The 19,818-nt window shown below is 44.7% G+C and overlaps 2 protein-coding genes across 2 annotated transcripts in view; one reads left to right on the plus strand and one right to left on the minus strand.

Moving 5' to 3' along the window:
- The window catches only part of LOC310836262 (discoidin domain-containing receptor 2-like), a 53,957-nt gene extending 37,458 nt beyond the window's left edge, over nucleotides 1-16,499 (plus strand). The window contains exons 17-27 of the mRNA XM_083721262.1: nucleotides 7,007-7,089; nucleotides 8,513-8,621; nucleotides 9,561-9,695; nucleotides 10,174-10,281; nucleotides 12,109-12,168; nucleotides 12,664-12,745; nucleotides 13,432-13,496; nucleotides 14,478-14,647; nucleotides 14,943-15,048; nucleotides 15,475-15,598; nucleotides 15,758-16,499. Of these exons, the coding sequence (XP_083577388.1) occupies nucleotides 7,007-7,089; nucleotides 8,513-8,621; nucleotides 9,561-9,695; nucleotides 10,174-10,281; nucleotides 12,109-12,168; nucleotides 12,664-12,745; nucleotides 13,432-13,496; nucleotides 14,478-14,647; nucleotides 14,943-15,048; nucleotides 15,475-15,598; nucleotides 15,758-15,840 (1,125 nt within the window). The 3' untranslated portion in view covers nucleotides 15,841-16,499. The remainder of the gene's footprint in view (nucleotides 1-7,006; nucleotides 7,090-8,512; nucleotides 8,622-9,560; nucleotides 9,696-10,173; nucleotides 10,282-12,108; nucleotides 12,169-12,663; nucleotides 12,746-13,431; nucleotides 13,497-14,477; nucleotides 14,648-14,942; nucleotides 15,049-15,474; nucleotides 15,599-15,757) is intronic.
- A 1,145-nt stretch (nucleotides 16,500-17,644) lies between these two features.
- ENTPD8 (ectonucleoside triphosphate diphosphohydrolase 8) overlaps nucleotides 17,645-19,818 on the minus strand; it is a 42,669-nt gene continuing 40,495 nt past the window's right edge. The window contains exon 10 of the mRNA XM_083721209.1: nucleotides 17,645-19,244. Coding sequence (XP_083577335.1) covers nucleotides 19,062-19,244 — 183 coding nt within the window. The 3' untranslated portion in view covers nucleotides 17,645-19,061. The remainder of the gene's footprint in view (nucleotides 19,245-19,818) is intronic.

Consider the following 19,818-nt stretch of genomic DNA (forward strand, 5'->3'; position numbering starts at 1 on the left):
GCTTTGGCTCAAACATTGCAATAAGCTTCTGCAGCTTCTCGATACATAGTGGTCGAACTTCTGTATTTGTTCATCCTTTCCCTCAATTATTTAACTTTGGGGTATATTTCCTCCAGGGTCTGGTCACTGGGCTCTGCCTTGTGTACTTCTGGGCTGGCTGGCAGCCCCCCCCTTTCCTGCTTCGGCTCCCGGGGCCGCATATCGGCGGTGGAGCTTTGGGGATATGGGGCTGTCCCTGTCCTCCCAAGGGGGGCCACCACGGCACTTGGATCATATGGGGGTGGTGGAATCAGAACTTCTGCCTCGGGTCCCTGGTAGATGGGCTTTTTGAGTCGATTTTTTTTTGCCTGTGCCCCTTTAATTTCAGCCCTAAGGGTCATAATTTTGCATTGTTCAGTTTTGCACTTCTTCAGCCAGGGGGGATTTTCTGTTACCACGTTCAGCCAACTGTCCATGTAAGGAATCTGGTCAGGATGGACTTTGACAATGTTGGACCACAATCCTCCAACCAGGGACGTATCATAACTGCCCTCGGAGGGCCAGTCAGTTCCTTGCTGTGTCCAGTCCAGTTCACACAGAGTGCGCAAGCGTTCTGGCGTCATCACAACGCCATAGTCTCCGCTGAATCCTTTCTTGAAATTGTTCAGCATGCATTGCAGGGGAGTTACCGGACCTTTTGAGCCACTCCCTCCCATATTTAATATGGCCCTTGTGCAGCGTCCCCAAGCACCAAACACACGCACATGCAGTTCCCAATTTTCCTCGCCCAGTCGAGCTCGCGCTGCTGGGAAACGGAGTACTTATTGGTTCTACCCCAGGGGAATACCCTGGGGTTGCACACACACACGCACCAAGTGCCTCTTCCACTGGACGCTGTACCACACACTAGCCTCCCGGTCCCCCCCTTTTTCCTTCTGCCTTCCTTTAAAATCCTTAAGCGTGGGTGGCTATCAGGGGCCAATCCTTCCCTTAATGCCACCAAGCACGCTTGGACATGTGATCAATATGTCCCTTCCCCTTTTAATTACAAGGGGGTCTTGCCTTCCTCTGTCCCCAGGGCCCTTTTCCCCATGTACTCACCAGCCGACTGGTCTCTGCCCTGTTCTCCCAACCTCGGTCCTTCAATCCGTTGTCTTCTCTTGAGGGTACAGCAGAGGGTCAAATTGGCCTCGCCCTCCTCCGAAGAAAGGTTTCGGCGAGTGCTCTGGAGCAGCGGGGGCCTTGGCCCTCGGCTGCCCCCTGTCCAGAGAAGGACAAGGGAGCTGCCTTCTGGTCCTTTGAGGACTTAAGGTCCTCGATCCGAGTCACCTGTGGCACCAGAAATGTTGGAGACTTCAGAATGCAGACCAGAATGGAAAAAATCCAGGCAGCAATATTTTAAAACAAAAGTTTTATTGACTTTGGTTTATTTGTCAGACAAGCAAAGCAAAGTGGGTACATTCAGCAAAAATGAGAGAATGCCCACCGTCAGTCAGATGCAGACAACTTTTATGCTCTAAGGCAAAAGCACAGTCCAGCCCCTTCACCCACCCCCTTAAACATTCCCCTTTATGCATATTCATTGAAGCTCAACCAATTAAAGAATTGATGGTGGCCTTTCGGTTCCAGGGTGCATTCTCCACTAGGTGGCACTGATGGCTTAAAATCTATCTGACCTGATTGCTGTTTCCAGTAAATGCTCCTTGACCCCCACCTCTTTTGTGGTTTTAACAGTTTCTAGGCTTAAGTCTGCTTTTAGAATCCTGCGGTGGGCAGACATCCTGGGCAAACAGGCAGTTTCTCAGAAACAGCAAAATCCCCTGACCGCATCCTCTTGCAAACTTGCCGTGTTGCAAAAATATTGTCTTTGCAAGCAGGGGCAAGCAGGGGAGAGAGAAATGTCTTTTGGCTTTTAGTTTGCTCTCTAAGATGGCTTTCAGCTTATAAAATGGCTCCAGCCTGGCTCTCCAAAGTGGACCTCTGGTCTCCACTCCTTCATCACCAGGGTCTTTCTTCATAGATATAGAACCCTTTCAGAGGAAGGGCAATATATAAATTAAATAAATAAACAGTCATTCTTTATAGTTCCCAACATATCAAAGATGAATATAGGTTCATTCTTTATCTAAGTGCCCAATTCTCACAAAAAAAATTAAGAAGGCCATAGGGTCACTAAGAGTCGGACACGACTGAACGACTAAACAACAACAAAGGCCAAAAACAGGGACATGTGATACCCCAGGGACCAGAAAGAAGGGACTAGAGGTTGGCATCATTTGGCACCTGACAAGGTCTATACCCCATTAAGAACCCCATTAAGAATGCAGCCATTGGGCTGAAAAATGTTCCCCACCCATGTCCTAGATCCAGCTTTGTTACCAGAGGCTCAAAGGCCCTGCAGCATCTGATTTCTTTCCGCAGGGCCTGTAAGACAGAGTTGTTCCGCCTGGCCTTTGGCTTGGAGTCAATTTGATTCCCTCCCCCCTTTCTTTTTCCTTTCTCCTCCTGTGAAGAGGCTGCATTTTAATGTTTTAATGTTGTATTATAATCTAGTTTTTAAGTTGTATTCATTCAACTTGTTTTTATTACTGGTTGTTAGCTACCCTGAGCCCGGCCTTGGCTGGGGAAGGCGGGGTATAAAGAAAATTTATTATTATTATTATTATTATTATTATTTGCTGGTGCAGAGTGCCTTTTACCAGCTATGGGCTGGTTTGCCACATATGGCCATTCTTAGATTGGCCATAGTAATTCATGCTCTGGACTACTGTAACGTGCTCTACCTGGGGCTGTCCTTGAAGATGGCATGGAACCTCCAGTTAGTGCAAAATGCAGTCGATTAGAGTGGAGCAGCTAGCATGAGCCACATTTCACTGGTCATTGATATAGGCGGAACAGCTCACAGCAGTCTCTAATTACCGTAACTCCTGATCTTAATCCCATTTCTTCAACAGGATTTGGGAATGGAAATGGGGACAGGGTGGATGGAGAAGGGACACAGAAAATCTGCATTTCTTCTAAATGGCTCAAGGGCAGTAAAGGTTGCAGTCAGTGGAGATGAAGTCACTTTACACCTGGTCAAAGGTTCTCCTTTAATATTACTTCATAAATTCCAGTTCTTACTACAGGCCTGGACATTGTGATAAGGAAAAAGAGACAGTGCACCTAATGATAAAAAAGTTGGGACAGAGGGTTTGTTGTTTGCACAGAAAAGACTTTGTCTGTAAACTGACCTGCTGCCAGAGTGGCTCCTCCTCTGCCTGCATTTCCCTGTTTGAGCAATAAAGTTTAGTTAGGACCAAAAGAGAGAGAGAGAGAGATGCTCGACTTCCTGGTCTGCTTGTCTCTGGAAGCAAAGCCAAACAGCACATAGTCTGAGCAAGCTCTAAAGAGCCAGGCCTTCCAAATAAGATTGTTTCCTCTCAGACTGGAAGGACAATGGCTTACAGTAACCTGGTCAGGCACTGGAACAAAGGAGTTTTAGCTCTAGAGGAGGGCAGCTGGGAATCTGCCTTACACATCTTCTGCAGCATTGAAAACCCTCCTTCAAAGATCAGCTTCAACATTGGCTGCCTGCATCTTGCAAGGGGAGACCTGGAGCAAGCTCTGGAGGTAGGTGTTAAGACCATTTCACATATGACAGGTTCAAACTCAGGTTTTCCATGGAGCACAACTCAGAACTGTCTGCGCTGATTGGAGTTGTAGTCCAAAGCATCCTGAAGTCACCAAGCTGAAAAAGGCTGGTCTAACTCTGTTTTAATTCCCCACAACGTCATGGGGTAGCAGTAGATTGGGCGCTCCAGAGCATTGTGGGAAATGAAGATGGCAGTCCTTTAGCCACCAATACTGACACCACCAAGAAAATCATCCGTGTATAGCCCACTAGAGCACACTTTGCTCCTGGGCCTCTCAAACCCAGAGCCAGACCTGCCTGTATTCATATGTATTGATGATACTTACCATATATTTTATCTGCTTATTTATTACATTCATATCCCAACTTTCCTCCAGTGAGTTCAAGGTGGCAGCCCCCCTTGCCATTTTATCCTTACAACAACCCTGTGAGGTAGATTAGGCCTTCACTATATTGTTTTCAACAATTGTTAAATACAGTGGTACCTCGGTTTAAGAACAGTCTGGTTAAAGAACGATTCGGTCCCGGTTTGCGAACTTTACTTCAATCTAAGAACAGAATCCGAATGGTGGAAGGGCACCAGCGGTGGGAGGCCTCATTGGGGAAAACGCACCTCGGTTTCAGAACCGTTTTGGTTTAATAACGGACTTCCAAAACGGATTAAGTTCATAAACCAAGGTACCACTGTACTTTTTTGTTTTGTTTACTTCTGCAAACCTACCCAGGCATGTCATTTTAACAACCAATTTTTACATGTGTTTTTATTATGCATAACAGCTTTACGGCTGCTGATTTTATTATATTTTTAAAATGTATGTTAACTAGTTTTCCATGCTTCTCTTAACTGGTATTTTTAAATGACAGTTTTAGATTGCCCATTGCAATTCGCTTAGAGCACAGGGTCAGCAATTTTTTCTAGTAGCGGGCTGGTCCACTGTCTGGAGGTGGCGAGGCGGGAGGAGCCAGAGCCGGTGGTGGGCGCTGTCTTACCTCCTTGTGATGGGAGGAAGGGGCCAAGTGGCGGCAGCTCTGCCAATCAGACGCCACACCTGGTTTACCTCAGGTATGTCTCTGCCAATCAAACCCCACTGAGGTAAACTAGGCGCAGCATTTGATTGGCAGAGACGTCCCTGCGCCATGCTGAGGTAAACCAGGCACAGCAATTAAGTGGCAGAGCCGCCGCTGCTCGGCCTCTTCCTCCCGCTGCTGTCGCTGGGAGTCTCGGCTTCGCAGCAGGTTCTGGCTTTGTGGCGTGGGGCACGGGCCGGATTTACGACCCAGGTGGAGCTGATCCAGCCCGCGGACTTTAGTTTGCCAACCCCTGGCTTAGAGGCATGTGATTTTTTAAAAAATCAAATAAATGGTCTGCTGCAAATGTTGTTAAATAAATAAGGGTTGCACTATGACACTAAAAAAATATAAATAAATAGGTATACACTTGTGGGAGGAAAGAAGTATTTAAACTGTGCACGTAAGGAATGTAACGTGTGAAGTGGCTCACATAAAGTAAATCAATGCAGGTAAAAAGTGTTGTGGGGAGGACAAAGGATTTTCATATTCAGCACTTCCTGGAGAACCAGGTTACCACAGCAGGAAGCAACTGTTGAACAAATTAAGCAATTCCCAGAACGAATGAGTCAGCAACATGCCTCAGATTTCAGAACTAGCTGGTGCCCATTGGGACTGGTGAGGCAGAATGCAAGAAGCCCAAAACAGAAAAAGTGTTCTGGTATGGCTGGGCCTAGGGATGGAAAGAAATTTGGTTCAGTTTTCATTTTAATGCAAAGGTAACTAATTCACACACACAAATATTTGCACCAAATTTTGTGATTCTCCAGCCATAAGAACACACAATGAAAATATTAGTGAAAATAACATTAAAAATATTAGGGGACATCACTTGCAAAAAAAGAGAGAGAGGTGCATGTTGGCAGAAATGTGTACAAAGCTGCCAAATTTTCATGAGAACATTAAAAAAAAAATCTGCAAACTGATCCAGAAATTTGGCAAACTGAACTAAAGGTTGAAAAGATTAGAAACTGAAATTGATCGATTTGTCCAACCTTAGTTAAGCCTCAGTGGAGTACCTTTTTACAGAAGAAACAATGACTTTGCAAGTTCCTTCCTTAATGCTTTATCCCTGGAAGAATTCCTGACCTACTTTGCAAGCAAAAACAGAATTAGCCTCTCAGTGCAGCAATAGCTTAAGGTAACAAATTCGGGAAGAGACATTGCATTTCTGTCTCGGAATCACCAAGGTTGGGAAGGTGGGCTGAGCTAGTTCATACTGTACCTGATTCCTGCATAGGAAGCTGTGTTATGCCAGCAGGTCAGAATATCTGCCCATCTAGACCAGTGTCGCCTACTCTGATTGGCAGCAGCTTTCTGGGGTCTTGGTCAAAATATGACTTTTCCATTGCTATTGCTCCTTGGGATCTCCCCACCCCCCGCTTTTTCACTGGAGATATCAGGGGTCAGTTTTGAACCCAGTCCCATCCATGTGCAAAGCAAGTGGGTTCAAAGTCATTGAGCTGCAGTCCCTTTCTCTGTGGGAAATATCTCACCTAATATAACCAACGTGCTTAACTATAATTAATGCATGAAGGAGTTAAAAACATAGAGTAAGCTGTCCTACCTGACTTAACTAGGTCACATCCCCTCAGGCTGGGAGGAAGGGCTACCACACTTTGTTTTCCCACATTCCACCATTTCCTCCCACCATGTTAACTCTTCCAGTAAGGGTGCCTAAGCTGAATGCTCCAAGCTTCTACAGTATGGCTTTAGCAAGCCATCTCTGTGTTTCTATGCAAATGATTTAGAAACATTTACCTTTTTTAGAACTAACCTAAGTTCTGCTGCCTGGCTTTTCTTGCTGCTGTATGGAAAAGCACATGAATCTGATATTTGAATAGTTTTGTAAGTAAATCATATTTATCTTACCAAACATATCGTGTATGCTAAGGAAAGTGGGGAGCTTTTGTAGCAACTTAGAAGGGGTTATTTTAAACGTCTAACACCCTGCATTTCCACCCTTTACTTTGCTGCATGTTTTGAGATTTTAAATCGCTGCATGGGCTCTCTCACCAAAGAGTACTTGCCCCAAATCTGGATCTAGACATCCAGGGAATTCTCCTTATATCAAACCAAATCAAACAACATGCTCAAAATGCATTTTGCCCTGCTGAGAAAATGCTGTGAGCTTTTTGTGGCTGGCTCTATTTCTCTGCCTCTAAACAGCCTGACACCCAGTAGAAGCAAACAAGTGATGCCTTTTCTCATTGTTTCATCTCTGTGCCAGGAAAAAACATTTCTTGCTGAATTTCTCCTGCTGTTAAAAAGCACAGGAGTAAAAAAAGAAATCTGGCAACCTTAATGTTATTTTTCTGCCTCCAGGCATTTGACCGATCCATTTCCAAAGACAATTGCTTAGCTGTGGGTTTCTTCCAAAGAGGATATGCTTACCTGTTGCTGGAGAGGTGAGTGTCTGCTGTTTCGTTGTCAAAGAGTACAATAATTGAGCTCACACAAATATTATAGGAGCCAGAATGAATCCAGCGCACAAGCAGGGGAAAGGGAGGCAAACAACCAGCCAAGCTATGCAGCATATGTGGGGCAGAAACTGATGTCAAGTTACCACCTTCTTCTTAGTGGAGCCTCCTCCACCTTTTAACAGCAGTGGAATGGTGGAGAGAATTCAGCCACCTCCAGCTTCACTCCATGCCAGAAAAATGTTCATCTGTTGAATTTCTAATAAATTACACTAGGGGGTTTGTTAAATGTGGAGAGGAAACAGAGATCCTGTGGATTCTGTAAACCGGAAAGTGGAGTTCAATCCCATGCCCTCCAGCGTTTCTCCAATGAAAACAGGGATGTCCGATTCCATACTACTGCTACTACTACTACTACTACTACTACTACTACCTTTATGATTTATGCTCCATCCATTGGGCTGGGTTGCTCCAACCAGCCACTCTGGGCGGCTTACAACATATATAAAAATCATAATAAAACATTAAAATAATTTCCCTATACAGAGCTGCCTTCAGATGTCTTCTAAAGGATGTATAGCTACTTATCTCCTTGGCTTGAGGGTTGCACACCATATGCTCCAACATTTCTCTGATGAAATGTTGGGACGTCCTAAGGAAAAGTGAGACATTCCAGAATCAAATCAGAAACTTGGACGGCTTCTGTAAATCCGGCTCTGTCTCTGCAATCCTGTTTTGTGCACAAATGTCATCAGGGGTGGGGTAGGTGTGCATGGTTATGGGGATGTTGGCCAAAGGGGGAGGTCTGGAGGGTCCTCAGACCCCACGGGGGCTCCTCACACCTAGGATATATCTAACAGCAACAGGTGGACAACAATTAAGGATTTATTATGTTTTCAGAATGTATTGGAAAATTTATATAGAAAGGTTTATTGTTTTGTGTACATTCAGTTGTAAGATAAAATATATGCAAAGGGACTTGGCAGGAAGTCAAAGTTGAAGAAAGATAAAATGGAAAAAAAATATTTTTTTTGTATGTTTTGTATGTTTTGTATGTTTTGTACAAAATTACAAAATATGTTTTGTAAGATAAAATGGAAAAAAAATATTTACTTTCATTATTATCATTGTGGGGGGGTTGTCTGTAAATATGTGTGTTTTTGTATGGAATGTTTGGGAGGAAATAAGATGGTAAATAACAAATAACAAACTAAATATTGATGTATGAAATTTTTATTTCTCAATTATATTTAGTGGTAGTATGGTTGTATTGTTTTTTGTAACATAAAATCATTCAATAAAAATTATTTTTTAAAAAGGATATATCTAACAGCAATAACAGTACAATTCTTTTCCTGATCTCAGTATTTTTACTTTCCTAAACACAGACGTTGTTTTCTCCCCCTGCCAGATATGAAGAAGCCCTGAATGATTTCAGGCTTGCCCTGCTGCACCTCAGGAAGAATCCCTGCATTGATTATAAGCAGCTGGGTCTGAAGTTTGTGTTGTGTGCCTGGGAGGTAAGGTGATGTTAAGAGCATTATACGATGATGACTGAGCAAAACAATCTAGGGGCTGCTGCACCTCCTTGCTCTGCTCTGCTCACCAATCCCTTTGCCAACCCCCCTTCCTCTACACCTGGCCAACCCCCCTCCCTTTACACTTCCTTCACCTCGCACCTCCCCTTTCATAGCCTATCCCCTCATACTTCCTCTACCCTTCCCTTCACAGCTTGCCCAAACAGTCTGTGTACCTGTGTACATAGAAGCTGAACCGTACAAATAAACATGTGCACATGTACTCCCAGAATCCCCTGGGACATGGACTTCCCATTCAGGAAAGCAGTAGCATACCACTTTGAACTGTCAGGGATTAGCCAAAAGGATCCTGGGAAGTGTAGTTTGTTCAGGATGCCGAGTCTTCTAACCCCCCCCCCCCCAATACACATTCCCCACACAGAGTTACAATTCTCAGAGATCCCCATAAAGAGCGATTGATTGCTAAACCACTCTGGAAATTGTAACTCGGTGAGGGGGAACTCCCACAGGAAGTAGTGATGGTGGCCAGCTTGGATGGCTTTGAAAGAGGATTAGACAAATTCAAAGAAGAGGATAAGGCTACCAGTGGCTACTAGCCACAATGGCTATGTTCCACTTCCACTGTCAGAGACAGGGTGCCACTGAACTCATGTATCGGGATCATGCATAGGGAAAGTTTGGTTGAAATTAGATCTTACTTGTGGTCTTCCAACAAGAGATATCTGACTGGTCTGCTCTGAGAAAGATTAGCACTGGATGCAACCCTACAATTCTCTGCCATGAAACCTGTGTAATGATAGAGTTTACTATATAGAGGTCTTACAAAGTTGGTAATTGAGGACTTTCCTTCCTGCTGAAGAACCCAGTGTAATGTCTGAGGCTTGCATCCAGCAGAAATGTTACTTCTTGTGTGGTCTGCAGGTGGCGTACAACACTGCTGCGGCTCATTGCCATCTTGGACAGTGGCAGGATGCTCAGCAAACACTGAAGGAGGCTGCTAGAGAGACTCCAAAGGGTCAAATCCACCACCTTGATAGTGCTCTGAAGCAAGTCCAGGTATGATTTGCTGCATTAACCTGAGGAAGTCGGTTTTTCCTGGAAGTGTAGATCTACCTTCCAAGGAAGAGGTTGCTTAGCAGAGGACGACACTCACACAGGACGTCTCCAGATGCCCTTTTTATTGCCCACTCACACCTCTCCATCCAGACAAGCAAGAGGCACTGCTGGAGTTCAAGGACACATTCCAGCCAAGGAAAAACACTCAAGGGAGGTGCAAAGAGAGGCCAGCGAGGGGTGTGGCATTTGGGGAGTTTCAAGGGCCACATGGAGACGCTTGGAGGGCCACATATGGCCCCTGGGCCTGAGGTTCCCCACCCCTGAAAGAGAAAACTGTTCTCTGGCACAGAGGATTTTCCTCTGCAAGGCAGGAGCCTAGACAAGATGAACTTCCTTTCTGCAGCTTCAGGTAAATGTGTATATCCAAGACAAGATGACCCTGTTGTGAATAGTCTACCCTAAACCTGCCTTGTCCTAGGAACATCTCTTCTTGGAACCCCGGAGTGTCCCTCAGGGGGAGATCTTCAAGCCCCCAAAGAAGGACGTGGAAGAGCTAGAAGAAAAAGACTTCCTGGGCCAGGCCAAGGTAGAACCTCTGACTCCGCAGATAAAAGGGGTGATGTTCTTCTGCTGTGATGGGGCTAGTTTTCCCCAAAGGGAGTCAGCATGCTTCTGGGCTGAACTACTTTGGTAAAGGAGAGGGGTGGGGTTCACATGCTGGAATGTTCTCCTGTACAACTCCCCTCCCCCAACAACCTTACATGTAGAAATAAAGCTTGTTGGGATGGTTCCCTGTTTACAAAATTGTCCCATCTGGCACCAATTTTGCCATTGTTTTGCAACAGGCAAAAGCACCCTTTCTTTTTCTTTCTTTCTTTTTTGGACTTCTGGCCATCATCAATTTGGACTTTTGGCCATCATCAATTATTGGATGTTTGCATTTTGAGTATTTTTTTTTAACATGCTTGTCTGTGTTTTGACTGCATTTTTACTCTGGTTGTAAATCGTTTTGGCACTTTTTGTAGAGGGATTTGCTAGGGGCTCCCACCCTTGCTCATTCTACCTGCCCCAAGCCCCTCTTCTCTTGCTCTATGCCCTTTTAAAGAAGGGAGGGGGTAGTCACTTCATACAGTGGCTTGCTCTCCCCTCTGTTAAATAGCTTGCCTGTGCCTGCCTGTCATTCCTCATGCTAGGATTGGCATGGCCATCTACGGCTGCACAAAACTGCAGAGTATTTATTTATTTATTTTTATTTTTAAATTTCTATACCGCTTTATATTTTTAATAAAAAATCTCAAAGCGGTTTACAGCATATTAAATCAATAAAACAATAAAACAATAGCCGGGCGATGTTCCTCCGGCCTCATGAGGAGCCTCTTCAGTAGGGCTAGTGAGTGTGGGCCCCGCCCCCTAGGCCAGGTGGAAAGGGGCTTGCAGGGAGTGGCCTTCACGACCCACAGCCAGGTCTGCCTTACTCCAAACCATTCTTGCATTCAGCTGGTGCCCCTTATACTGATGACAGACAGACAGACAGACAGACAGACAGACATAGAGACAGACATAGAGAGATAGATGGATGAGCCAAGCCAGGAGAAAGAAAATTGTTGTTGTTAAGGTTTGTTAAATGAATACTTTGCTTTACAGCCAATAACGTACAATAAAGTCACGTAAGCATTGTGAAACACAAATTTAACAGTACAATAGCAAATAATAGGCATTGCCCCAATGCCTGGCAAATCAAAAATAGTGCCAAATCAATGACAAGGTTGGAGCCAGGAACTCCTCCCTCAGCAAGAGTTTTCCATAAATGAGAGGCTTCCAAGAGAAGGCCCATTAATGTGTATTTGTTCTCAGGATCCCAAATAACAGCCAGTAGTTGACACTGCACTCCTCTGGCTTGTAATGCTCATTTTAGGGTCAGAACTACCCAAGCTGTATGGAAATTTGTTCACGCAGGCAACTACAGTGGCAAGAATGTTACTCGACCCAAAATGGAAAGAAGAAGAAGACCCAGCAAAAGAAGAATGGATACAAAACTTATGGAATATGCAGAAATGGCAAAACTTACTGGAAAAATAAGAAACCAAGATAACAAACTTTTTATTAAAAAAAATAGAAATGATTTATTGAATATTTACAGATAAACTGTAAACAGATAAGAGCATTGGCAGGATTATTGTAATAACCTGCAGTTTTAGAAGAGTATATATTTAAAATAGAGGAATAAATGAGCAAATGAAGTTAATTTGGATATGCAGAAAATATTAAAAATAAATTTAAGGAGCAGCAGAAAGAGGGGGAAGGAGGTCATGTTTTGAAATGTCAAAATGATAGTGAAATCAGTGAAATGTATAAAATTGAAAATGATAAATAAAGTAATGCTCATTTTATACCACCCTCCTTCCATTCACAGGTCATCTCTTCTGCTTTTGAGGAAGATTGTGGCATCGGCTTTCATGGTCCCCAGCCCCAGGTGAAGGGGGGAAAGCAAGGGAAGTATGTGGGATGCTCACGGGCTCCTGGCACAGACAGCAGTTGCCAACTTCTTTCCCCTGCCTTCTCTCTAGAAGCACTGCCTGCTCTAAACCACCTATACCTCCCTGATTGCCACATCAGCCTGCCTCTCTCTCACAGCCATAAAGGTGGCCGGCTGACCTGAAAGTGGCCAGTGCCTGCACTGTTGAATACAATATTTGCTGATGTGCAGAAAACTTATTGCAGTGCATAGATCAACATATTAACCACCTCAGAGATGCAAAGGAAGCTGCTCTTAAATGGCACAGCTACAGAGGCTGGCTGGAAAAGTTGGCAACCCTGTATTAGGTATTCCTGAACTTTAGCACCCCTTGCTTTGCTCCTCTTGTTATCATCTGCTTTTGTTCCCACCCCAAGCCAATGAGAGTAGCAACCTTTTGTGTTTGTGCATACAAGGGATTTGGCATATCTCGAAGCTTCTCACTTCTTGCAGAAAGGCAGCAGTGGGATTCCCCCACCACCTGGAAAAGAACCCCCCACCCTGCCCTGCGAGAGGCAAAATATTCAGAAATCAGGTCAGCCACAAGAAGGGGATTTGTCAGTTGTCTGGAGGGACCCTTTATATCCTCCCATTTCTCCCAGTGGGTGTGTAGAGCTACAGAGCCTACAGCAAAGGAGATAGAGGGAGAAGGAACCAGTTTGCTTCCTTTCTCCATTGTTGCATATTGTTTAGAGTGTCTGACTAGGACTTGGGAGCTCAGGGTTCAAATCCCCACTCAGCCACAAAGTTCACCGGGTGACCTTGTGCCAGTAACTCCACTCCCTGTCTTTCAGCCCAATCTATCCAGCGGGGTTGTGAGGGCAAAATGGGGAGGGGGAAGAACCATGGCTGAAAGGTGGGGTATAAAAGTAATATGATAAAGGCGGGGTTTAACTAATGGAATTAGGTTGTTTACATACCCAGAATTTGAAACACATCTCCTCCTCAAAGATTCCTGGGAACTATAGTTTACACCTCCCAGAGCTAGAGCTCCCAGACCCTTAATAAACTACAGTTCCTAGATTTTTGTTTTCTTGAGGGGAGATTCTTTAAATTGCATGTTGTGCGTTTTGTTATTGTAAGCCACTTTAAGAGAGCCATATGGTGAAGAGCGGGGTATAAATTTTAAAATCTAAACATTAAATAAACATTAACTAAAATAAAAATAAAATATAAAGCGTATGCAGCTTTATTAGTAAGTGGGTGAAGCTTGTTTTGCAGCACCAGCCAAGGAAGATGACGACAGGGCAGACATGAACATCGCTGGTCAAAATACATCCCTGGAGGTGAGACTCTGTATTTGCCATGGCAATAATGTGACGTAACGTAATATAATGTAGTTACAAAAGGGCTTTGGATATTTCATCATGAACAGCCCTAAAATCTGCTTCAGAAGAACTGTAAGTTTTATGAATCTATAATATTGGCATTGTAAAGTTTGCCAGCTAGCTGTCCTGGAAAGATTGTCTCGCAAAATCCAAGCAATGAGAGGTCAAAGAAAGGCGGACATGTTTTTGGCAGACTGGTGTTTGTTTATTGGTTTTATAAATAGTCAGGAATCTGGCAGAATGGTTCCAATTAACTGAGCTGGCCCATCCATGCGGAGGGGTGAAACACCCACCTCAGTGCAAGAGGCGGTCGGTCCTCTTCCCACCACTTCCATCGTCAAGAGGGAGGTGTTTGGATGCACAGTATTTGGATGCACTCATCCTCACTGCCCCAGGGCGGAGAAGCTGAGTTGCAATGCTTTGAGGAGTTTGGCAAAAACTGGGGTGCAGCGGTGGTGGAAGTGGGGTATATGGTGGTGGTGGGGCAGCAATTCCTGTTTCACTTCAGGTGGCAAAACGGGATGGGCCACCCCTGCCAACTACATTTCAAATGGTATGGTCTTTGCAAGGGAAAACAGGATTAACTGGAGAAAAGTTAGATAAATTAAGAAAAACGAGATGTGGATCTAAATAACAGAGTCATTTATTTTGATTGTAGGTGGTAAATAAACAATGAGCACTGTGAAGGGAAAAATACTGTTACAGGAGACTCAATACCAAGTTAAAATAGAAGCTTCTTAATCCTATTTGTAGACTATATTGTGCTTCCACGAAATGCAATCTGTACCCGAAAATACTGTTTGGGGTGTCAGGAAGGGGAGTTGTTATATTTTTATTTATACTACACACATGCGCACGCGCGCACACACACACACACACACACACAAACTGTTTCAGATGGTCCCTTTGCTCAGCCGTACCTTTCCATCTCTTGAGCAGGACTTATCCTCTTCTGGGGAGGCTGGTGACATCACCAATGGGTTCATCCTGCTGAAGATCCACACTTCCTACTCCCTCAAGGTGAAAATGAGTCCTGCCCCATCCCTGGCTGACTTTAGGAACCTGCTACAGGAAGAATGCTGCCAGCAGGCTACACGGATGTCAGTGAGGTAGGCTCTGAGATAAACATGAACTGGCACCAGGTAGGGATGAAAGCTGAATCTATCTGATCTGTGGCTTTCCAACACAATCTTCAAACCTATACACAACTATCCTTTGAAATTTGCACTTCTCCTAATTTTGTGGCGCAGTTCTCCAACCCAACAATGTTTACAAAAATGCATATGTATTAGGAGGGTTCTTTGGGAAAAGCCAATAGCTTTAAATGTATGGTGTGTCCATGCCACTCTTGCCTTAACAGCTTCCTATGTACCTGTGCATGATTGCATCACTGACCCTTTTCAGGTACAAGATTTCAGGTAGTGATGAGCTGATCCCTGTTAGCAGTGATGAAGAACTGAGGAACATCTGGCAAAGCATGGAAGGTGGTCAGCTGACCCTCTGGTGCCAGGTACATGTTGATTGGTGTTGGGTTATCTAGCTTAAAGACTGGACGACAACAACAACAAATTTCCCTGCAAACAGGAGGCTAGCACACCAGTCCTGCCTTGCTGTTTTCAATTTTTAGTGAGATATTATTTTTATTAATAATATTAATATTCAGAAATGGTATCCTCCAACCTGAAGTGGTAGAGTTAATTGTTTTACTCAATCTCCCTCTACGACCTCATTCTGACAGTAAAAGCTGTTGGATGGTGGAAGCAAAATTCCTTGGAAGTGGGTAGGCTGTCTTTTGTTAGAAGCTGGCTGGCCACCTATTACAGGTGCTGCAGTAGTGGATTGCCTGCATTGGTAGGGGGTTTGACTAGATGACTCTTGAGATTCCTTACCAACCCTCTGATTCCAGTGCATGGTCCCATTTGTGTGTGTTCTGAAGGCCCAAAGGGATACCACGAGCAGGCCAGTACTCTACCACATGACTGCGTGTCACCCCTACACTGCTCAGGGCCAGGAGGACCTGTCTTTCAAAGAAGGTGACAAGCTGGAGATCCTCTCTGAAGGTAGGCAGGGCAGAGATGGATGTTTCATGGTCCCTGAAGGGAAAAATGATCCCCCCTCCCAGATTAAAAGGCACCAGAGGCACCTTCCTCATCTCCTTCTCTTGATCTGTGCCTTTGGCCATAAACCCACCTGCCTTCACCTTGGTTGTGTTTTCACAGTGAACAAGGAGTGGCTGGAAGGACGCTGCAATGGAACCACTGGCATTTTCCCAAAATGCTTTGCTGTGCGAGAGTGCTGTTGACACCTGCTCCTAGAGCAGAAAAAAGGGGGCTTGTCCCTTAGCTCACCCACCCATTCAATCACAGATGCTACAATCGACCCTTCCCTTGCCATTAGGTGCTGTGTTGCCCTTCAGACATGCTGAAAATGCATCTAAGTGTTGGTGAAGTGTTGGCTTCTTAGTAATGGAAACATTTCAGTGACTCATAAAGTCACCCTTTTTGCTTTGGTGACTGAAAAGATCAGAAAGAATACCCTGGACAATATAGCAGTGAAATGTAAGGGAAACTCAGAGATCTAAACAGAGACTATTATTTGTGGCGCAGCATCCCTTTTGCTTATATTTATTTTTGATTCACATTTGTCATGGCCAATGGCTAGTACAATAAAGTTAATTGGATTGGAGTGTTGGTGAAAAGCAAATATATTTCCTTCTCTTGAGTTTGTAGTTAATGCATGAATTACTTTAAACCACCAGAGGGCACTGTTGGTCTAGCAATCTTGCCAGCACTTGCTTATCGTCTTTGCTTTGTCATCCTTAATGCCACCCCTAAAACAGAGCTATTTTGTTTGTTGCTCTGTCCTAACTTTTTGAGACAAGATATATGCTATTTCTCTCCTTCTATCTCCACTCATTCTGTAAACAGTTTCTGCATGAATAAAGCCTTTGAATTCCAGAAATTGGAAATGATTGTTCCACTCTAATTCCAAGCTGCAAGGTCTGCTAACAGTAAAAACATGAGAAGAGCCCTGCAGGATCAGACCAAAGCTATATGTGCAGCACTGGAAGGCAACAACCATTCCCCAAGGGCAGCTTTCCCCAGCATCTGTGATTCAGTGATCTGCTGAATGTGAATTTAGACCTCAAGACTAAAAGGTAAAAGGTAAAGTAAAGGACCCCTGGATGGTTAAGTCCAGTCAAAGGTGGCTATGGGGTTGTGGCGCTCATCTCGCTTTCAGGCCAAGGGAGCCAGCGTTTGTCCACAGACAGTTTTCTGGGTCATGTGGCCAGCATGACAAAACCGCTACTGGCACACGGAGGAATGTGACAAGTGCCAGAGCGCACAGAAACGCCGTTTACCTTCCCGCCAGAGTGGTACCTATTTATCTACTTGCACTTTGACGTGCTTTTGAACTGCTAGGTGGGCAGGAGCTGGGACAGAGCAATGGGAGCTCACCCCGTCATGGGGATTTGAACCACCAACCTTCCGATCGGCAAGCCCAAGTGGCTCAGTGGTTTAGACCACAGTGCCACCTGTGTCCCTACCTCATGACTAAGGTCAGGTTCACAACATACATTTAAAGCACATCCAGTGCACGTTTGAAGTAATGACCCCCCCACACACCCCACAAGAATCCTGGAAGCTATGGTTTCCCCCTTACAAAGCTACAATTCACAGCATCTTTAACTAGCTATAGTTCCCAGGATTCTTTGTGAGAAGTTATAACCTTTAAATATGCACTAGGCATGCTTCAAATGTATGCTATGGATCTAGCTCCCTGAACTTGTCTCCTCCCCTTTTTTACAGCCACCTAAGCCTGTAAGGCAAGCTTTCCCCAACCTGGCGCCCTCAGCTCTTTTGGACTACAACTCCCGCCATCCCCAGCCAATCATGGAAGCCAAACGCTGCCTCCAATACCAAATCCTGCACTAAAAGGAAAAGTGCTGCTGGGTAATCCTTGGTTTCATAAACCCAGGAGGACTAGTGCAAAGCTTCCTTCATGAAAGATAAGTTTCTTTGAAAGCCAAATTTGGTCTTCATTACCAAATCCTTCAATAAAAACAGAGCACTGCAGATAATTCCTGGTTTCATAAGTCCACAGTAAACACTTAGCAAAGTTTTTATTTGAGAAATGTGCAATAAAAAGAATTATAAAGTTTTCTAGCGAGCACTGTGAGGTCAGTTCCTGATGACCTGTTTATTGAACATTTGTCCTGATTTGTTTGTGCAGAGTTCGCAGGGAGGTCATACAGTGTCCAACTGTTTATTGCACACTCATTCCAATTTGTTTGCAGGGAATTTCTATGGTGTCGGGTCATGTAAGTGCTATCCCACGCATTTTCCCATCGCATTCATTTCTTGCCACAAAAAGTCCAGGTCTCTTTTTGTTGCCCAAGTATTTCATATTCAATTTCATTTCAAATTTGAATTTTGCTGGTATGTGATGGAATCCCAACTGGAAAATGAAGACAGCCTGCACGTGCCTTAAGTCTTGTGGAGAGTTTGTTCCTGGTGGGGTTGAGAGAGATCCTTTCACCCACAAAAAATATTTTGGTGCAAAAGAAAAAAGAAAAAAAGAATGTAACTAGCTGTCCACAACAGGGAGATGAGAACCAGCCCCATAGAATCAACTCCCCCAAGTATTTACAGTATTTGTATGGTGTTTCTAGTCCGCATTTTCGTCCGTGGCTGCATCTTTGGGGATCCCATCCCAGGCAGTTCCTCTTCCAGGCCTGAATCAGACCACTGTAGCTCCTGTCCGACTGACTCCTGGCACCCTGCAATTCCTTTGCCTGAGAATCTATCATCTGCTTTAAACTGGTCTCTCACCTTGGTGCCAAGATCAATCTGAAGACCTGATAAGCAGCCTTGAAGTCCCGCTCTCTTGCCCACCAAGGCAGGCATCTGCACTTGCCAGTTGCAGGTAGGCACCAGTGAACTACTGGTCCAGTAAACAGCGGATGAGAAACAATATTACCAGTACTTGCAAATTCATTCCCATTACAATTAATTTTCATTAATAATAATATTGCTAGAGTGCTTTCGAGGGGGGAGGGTCAAAGCCCTACCTCTATTATTCCCAGTGAGTCTTAGGAGATTCCTGCAACACAGAACAGTTTTATCATCACCCTGTTTTTTTTTTGGGTGGGGGGTTGATGAGAAAGAAAGCAGCTTGCCTCTGGCCTTTGCAACAGCTCACGGAAGAGATAAGATTCGAACCAGGAACTTTATGGTTTACATAGCTAATATATTGCTGGGGAGGGGGGATTGCGGTACAATAAATTATATACTGCATGTACTTCTGAAAATAAAAGGCATAATCAGTGTTAGTTGGGCAAGTAGTGTATGTTTGTCCCATTGGGTCTTGGAGAGTTGAAGCTGGTCTGGCTTGGTGGCGCCTGCCAATCTGTTTAGCGTTTGCTTGCTTGTGGGTCCGCTGAGGGGCTGGTGCTGACTGCCCCACCCTAACCCACACAGAGGCTGCGGGGAGGTGAACAGTCCAAAATGCCGCCCCTTTCTCTCAGCGCAGTAAATACATGACCAGCAGGGCAATACAGATTGCCAGCACAGCGGCAATGAAGAAAATGCTGGCTGCCCACACCCCTTCCTCGTGCCCTCTCAGCTGTCGGGGGGCCTCTGCGGGGATCATATTGGTGAGGTTCAGCATGTAGCCCAGAGTCCAGCCAATTTCCGAGTTGGCAGCCTGCAAGAGAGAGAAAGAGTACAGTCACAAAGGAAGGCAAACACAGTGCCCACCACTTAATGTTAATAGCCTTGCCACGAGCCAACACAAAGCTGGCATTTCAGACAGAGGTGAGCTTCCTTGTCATAGGAAGAGCATTTGCTTGGCATGTAGAAGGTCCCAGGTTCAATCCCCAGCATCTCCTGGGCTGGGAGAGAACCTGGTGCTCCAGTACTTAGGGCTATTTCACTATATTTTGTATCCCAAGATTTCTACCCGTGTTTACTTGCTGCTATATAGGTAAATGCATGAACCTGACTTTTGGAACTTTGTAAGTAAACCATTTCAAAACTCACTAAGGTGTGTGGTCTGTGGCTAAGAGCAGTAGAAACACGGAAGTTCTGAAAGTGGACTAAATGGGATATTAAAATGGTTTCAACAGCCTGTATCTTCACACTACACTGCTGCTTGATTTTGTGACTTTTAAACTCTGTTGCTGGACAAAGATATACCATAATAGTGATAATCTATGCTGGAAACGTAAAGAAAAAGAGGGTACCTTTTATCATATGTAGTGGACCTGCCCTAAGGTGGA

Source organism: Podarcis gaigeae (genome assembly GCF_964106915.1).
Source record: "Podarcis gaigeae genome assembly, chromosome: Z".
NCBI lineage: Eukaryota > Metazoa > Chordata > Lepidosauria > Squamata > Lacertidae > Podarcis > Podarcis gaigeae.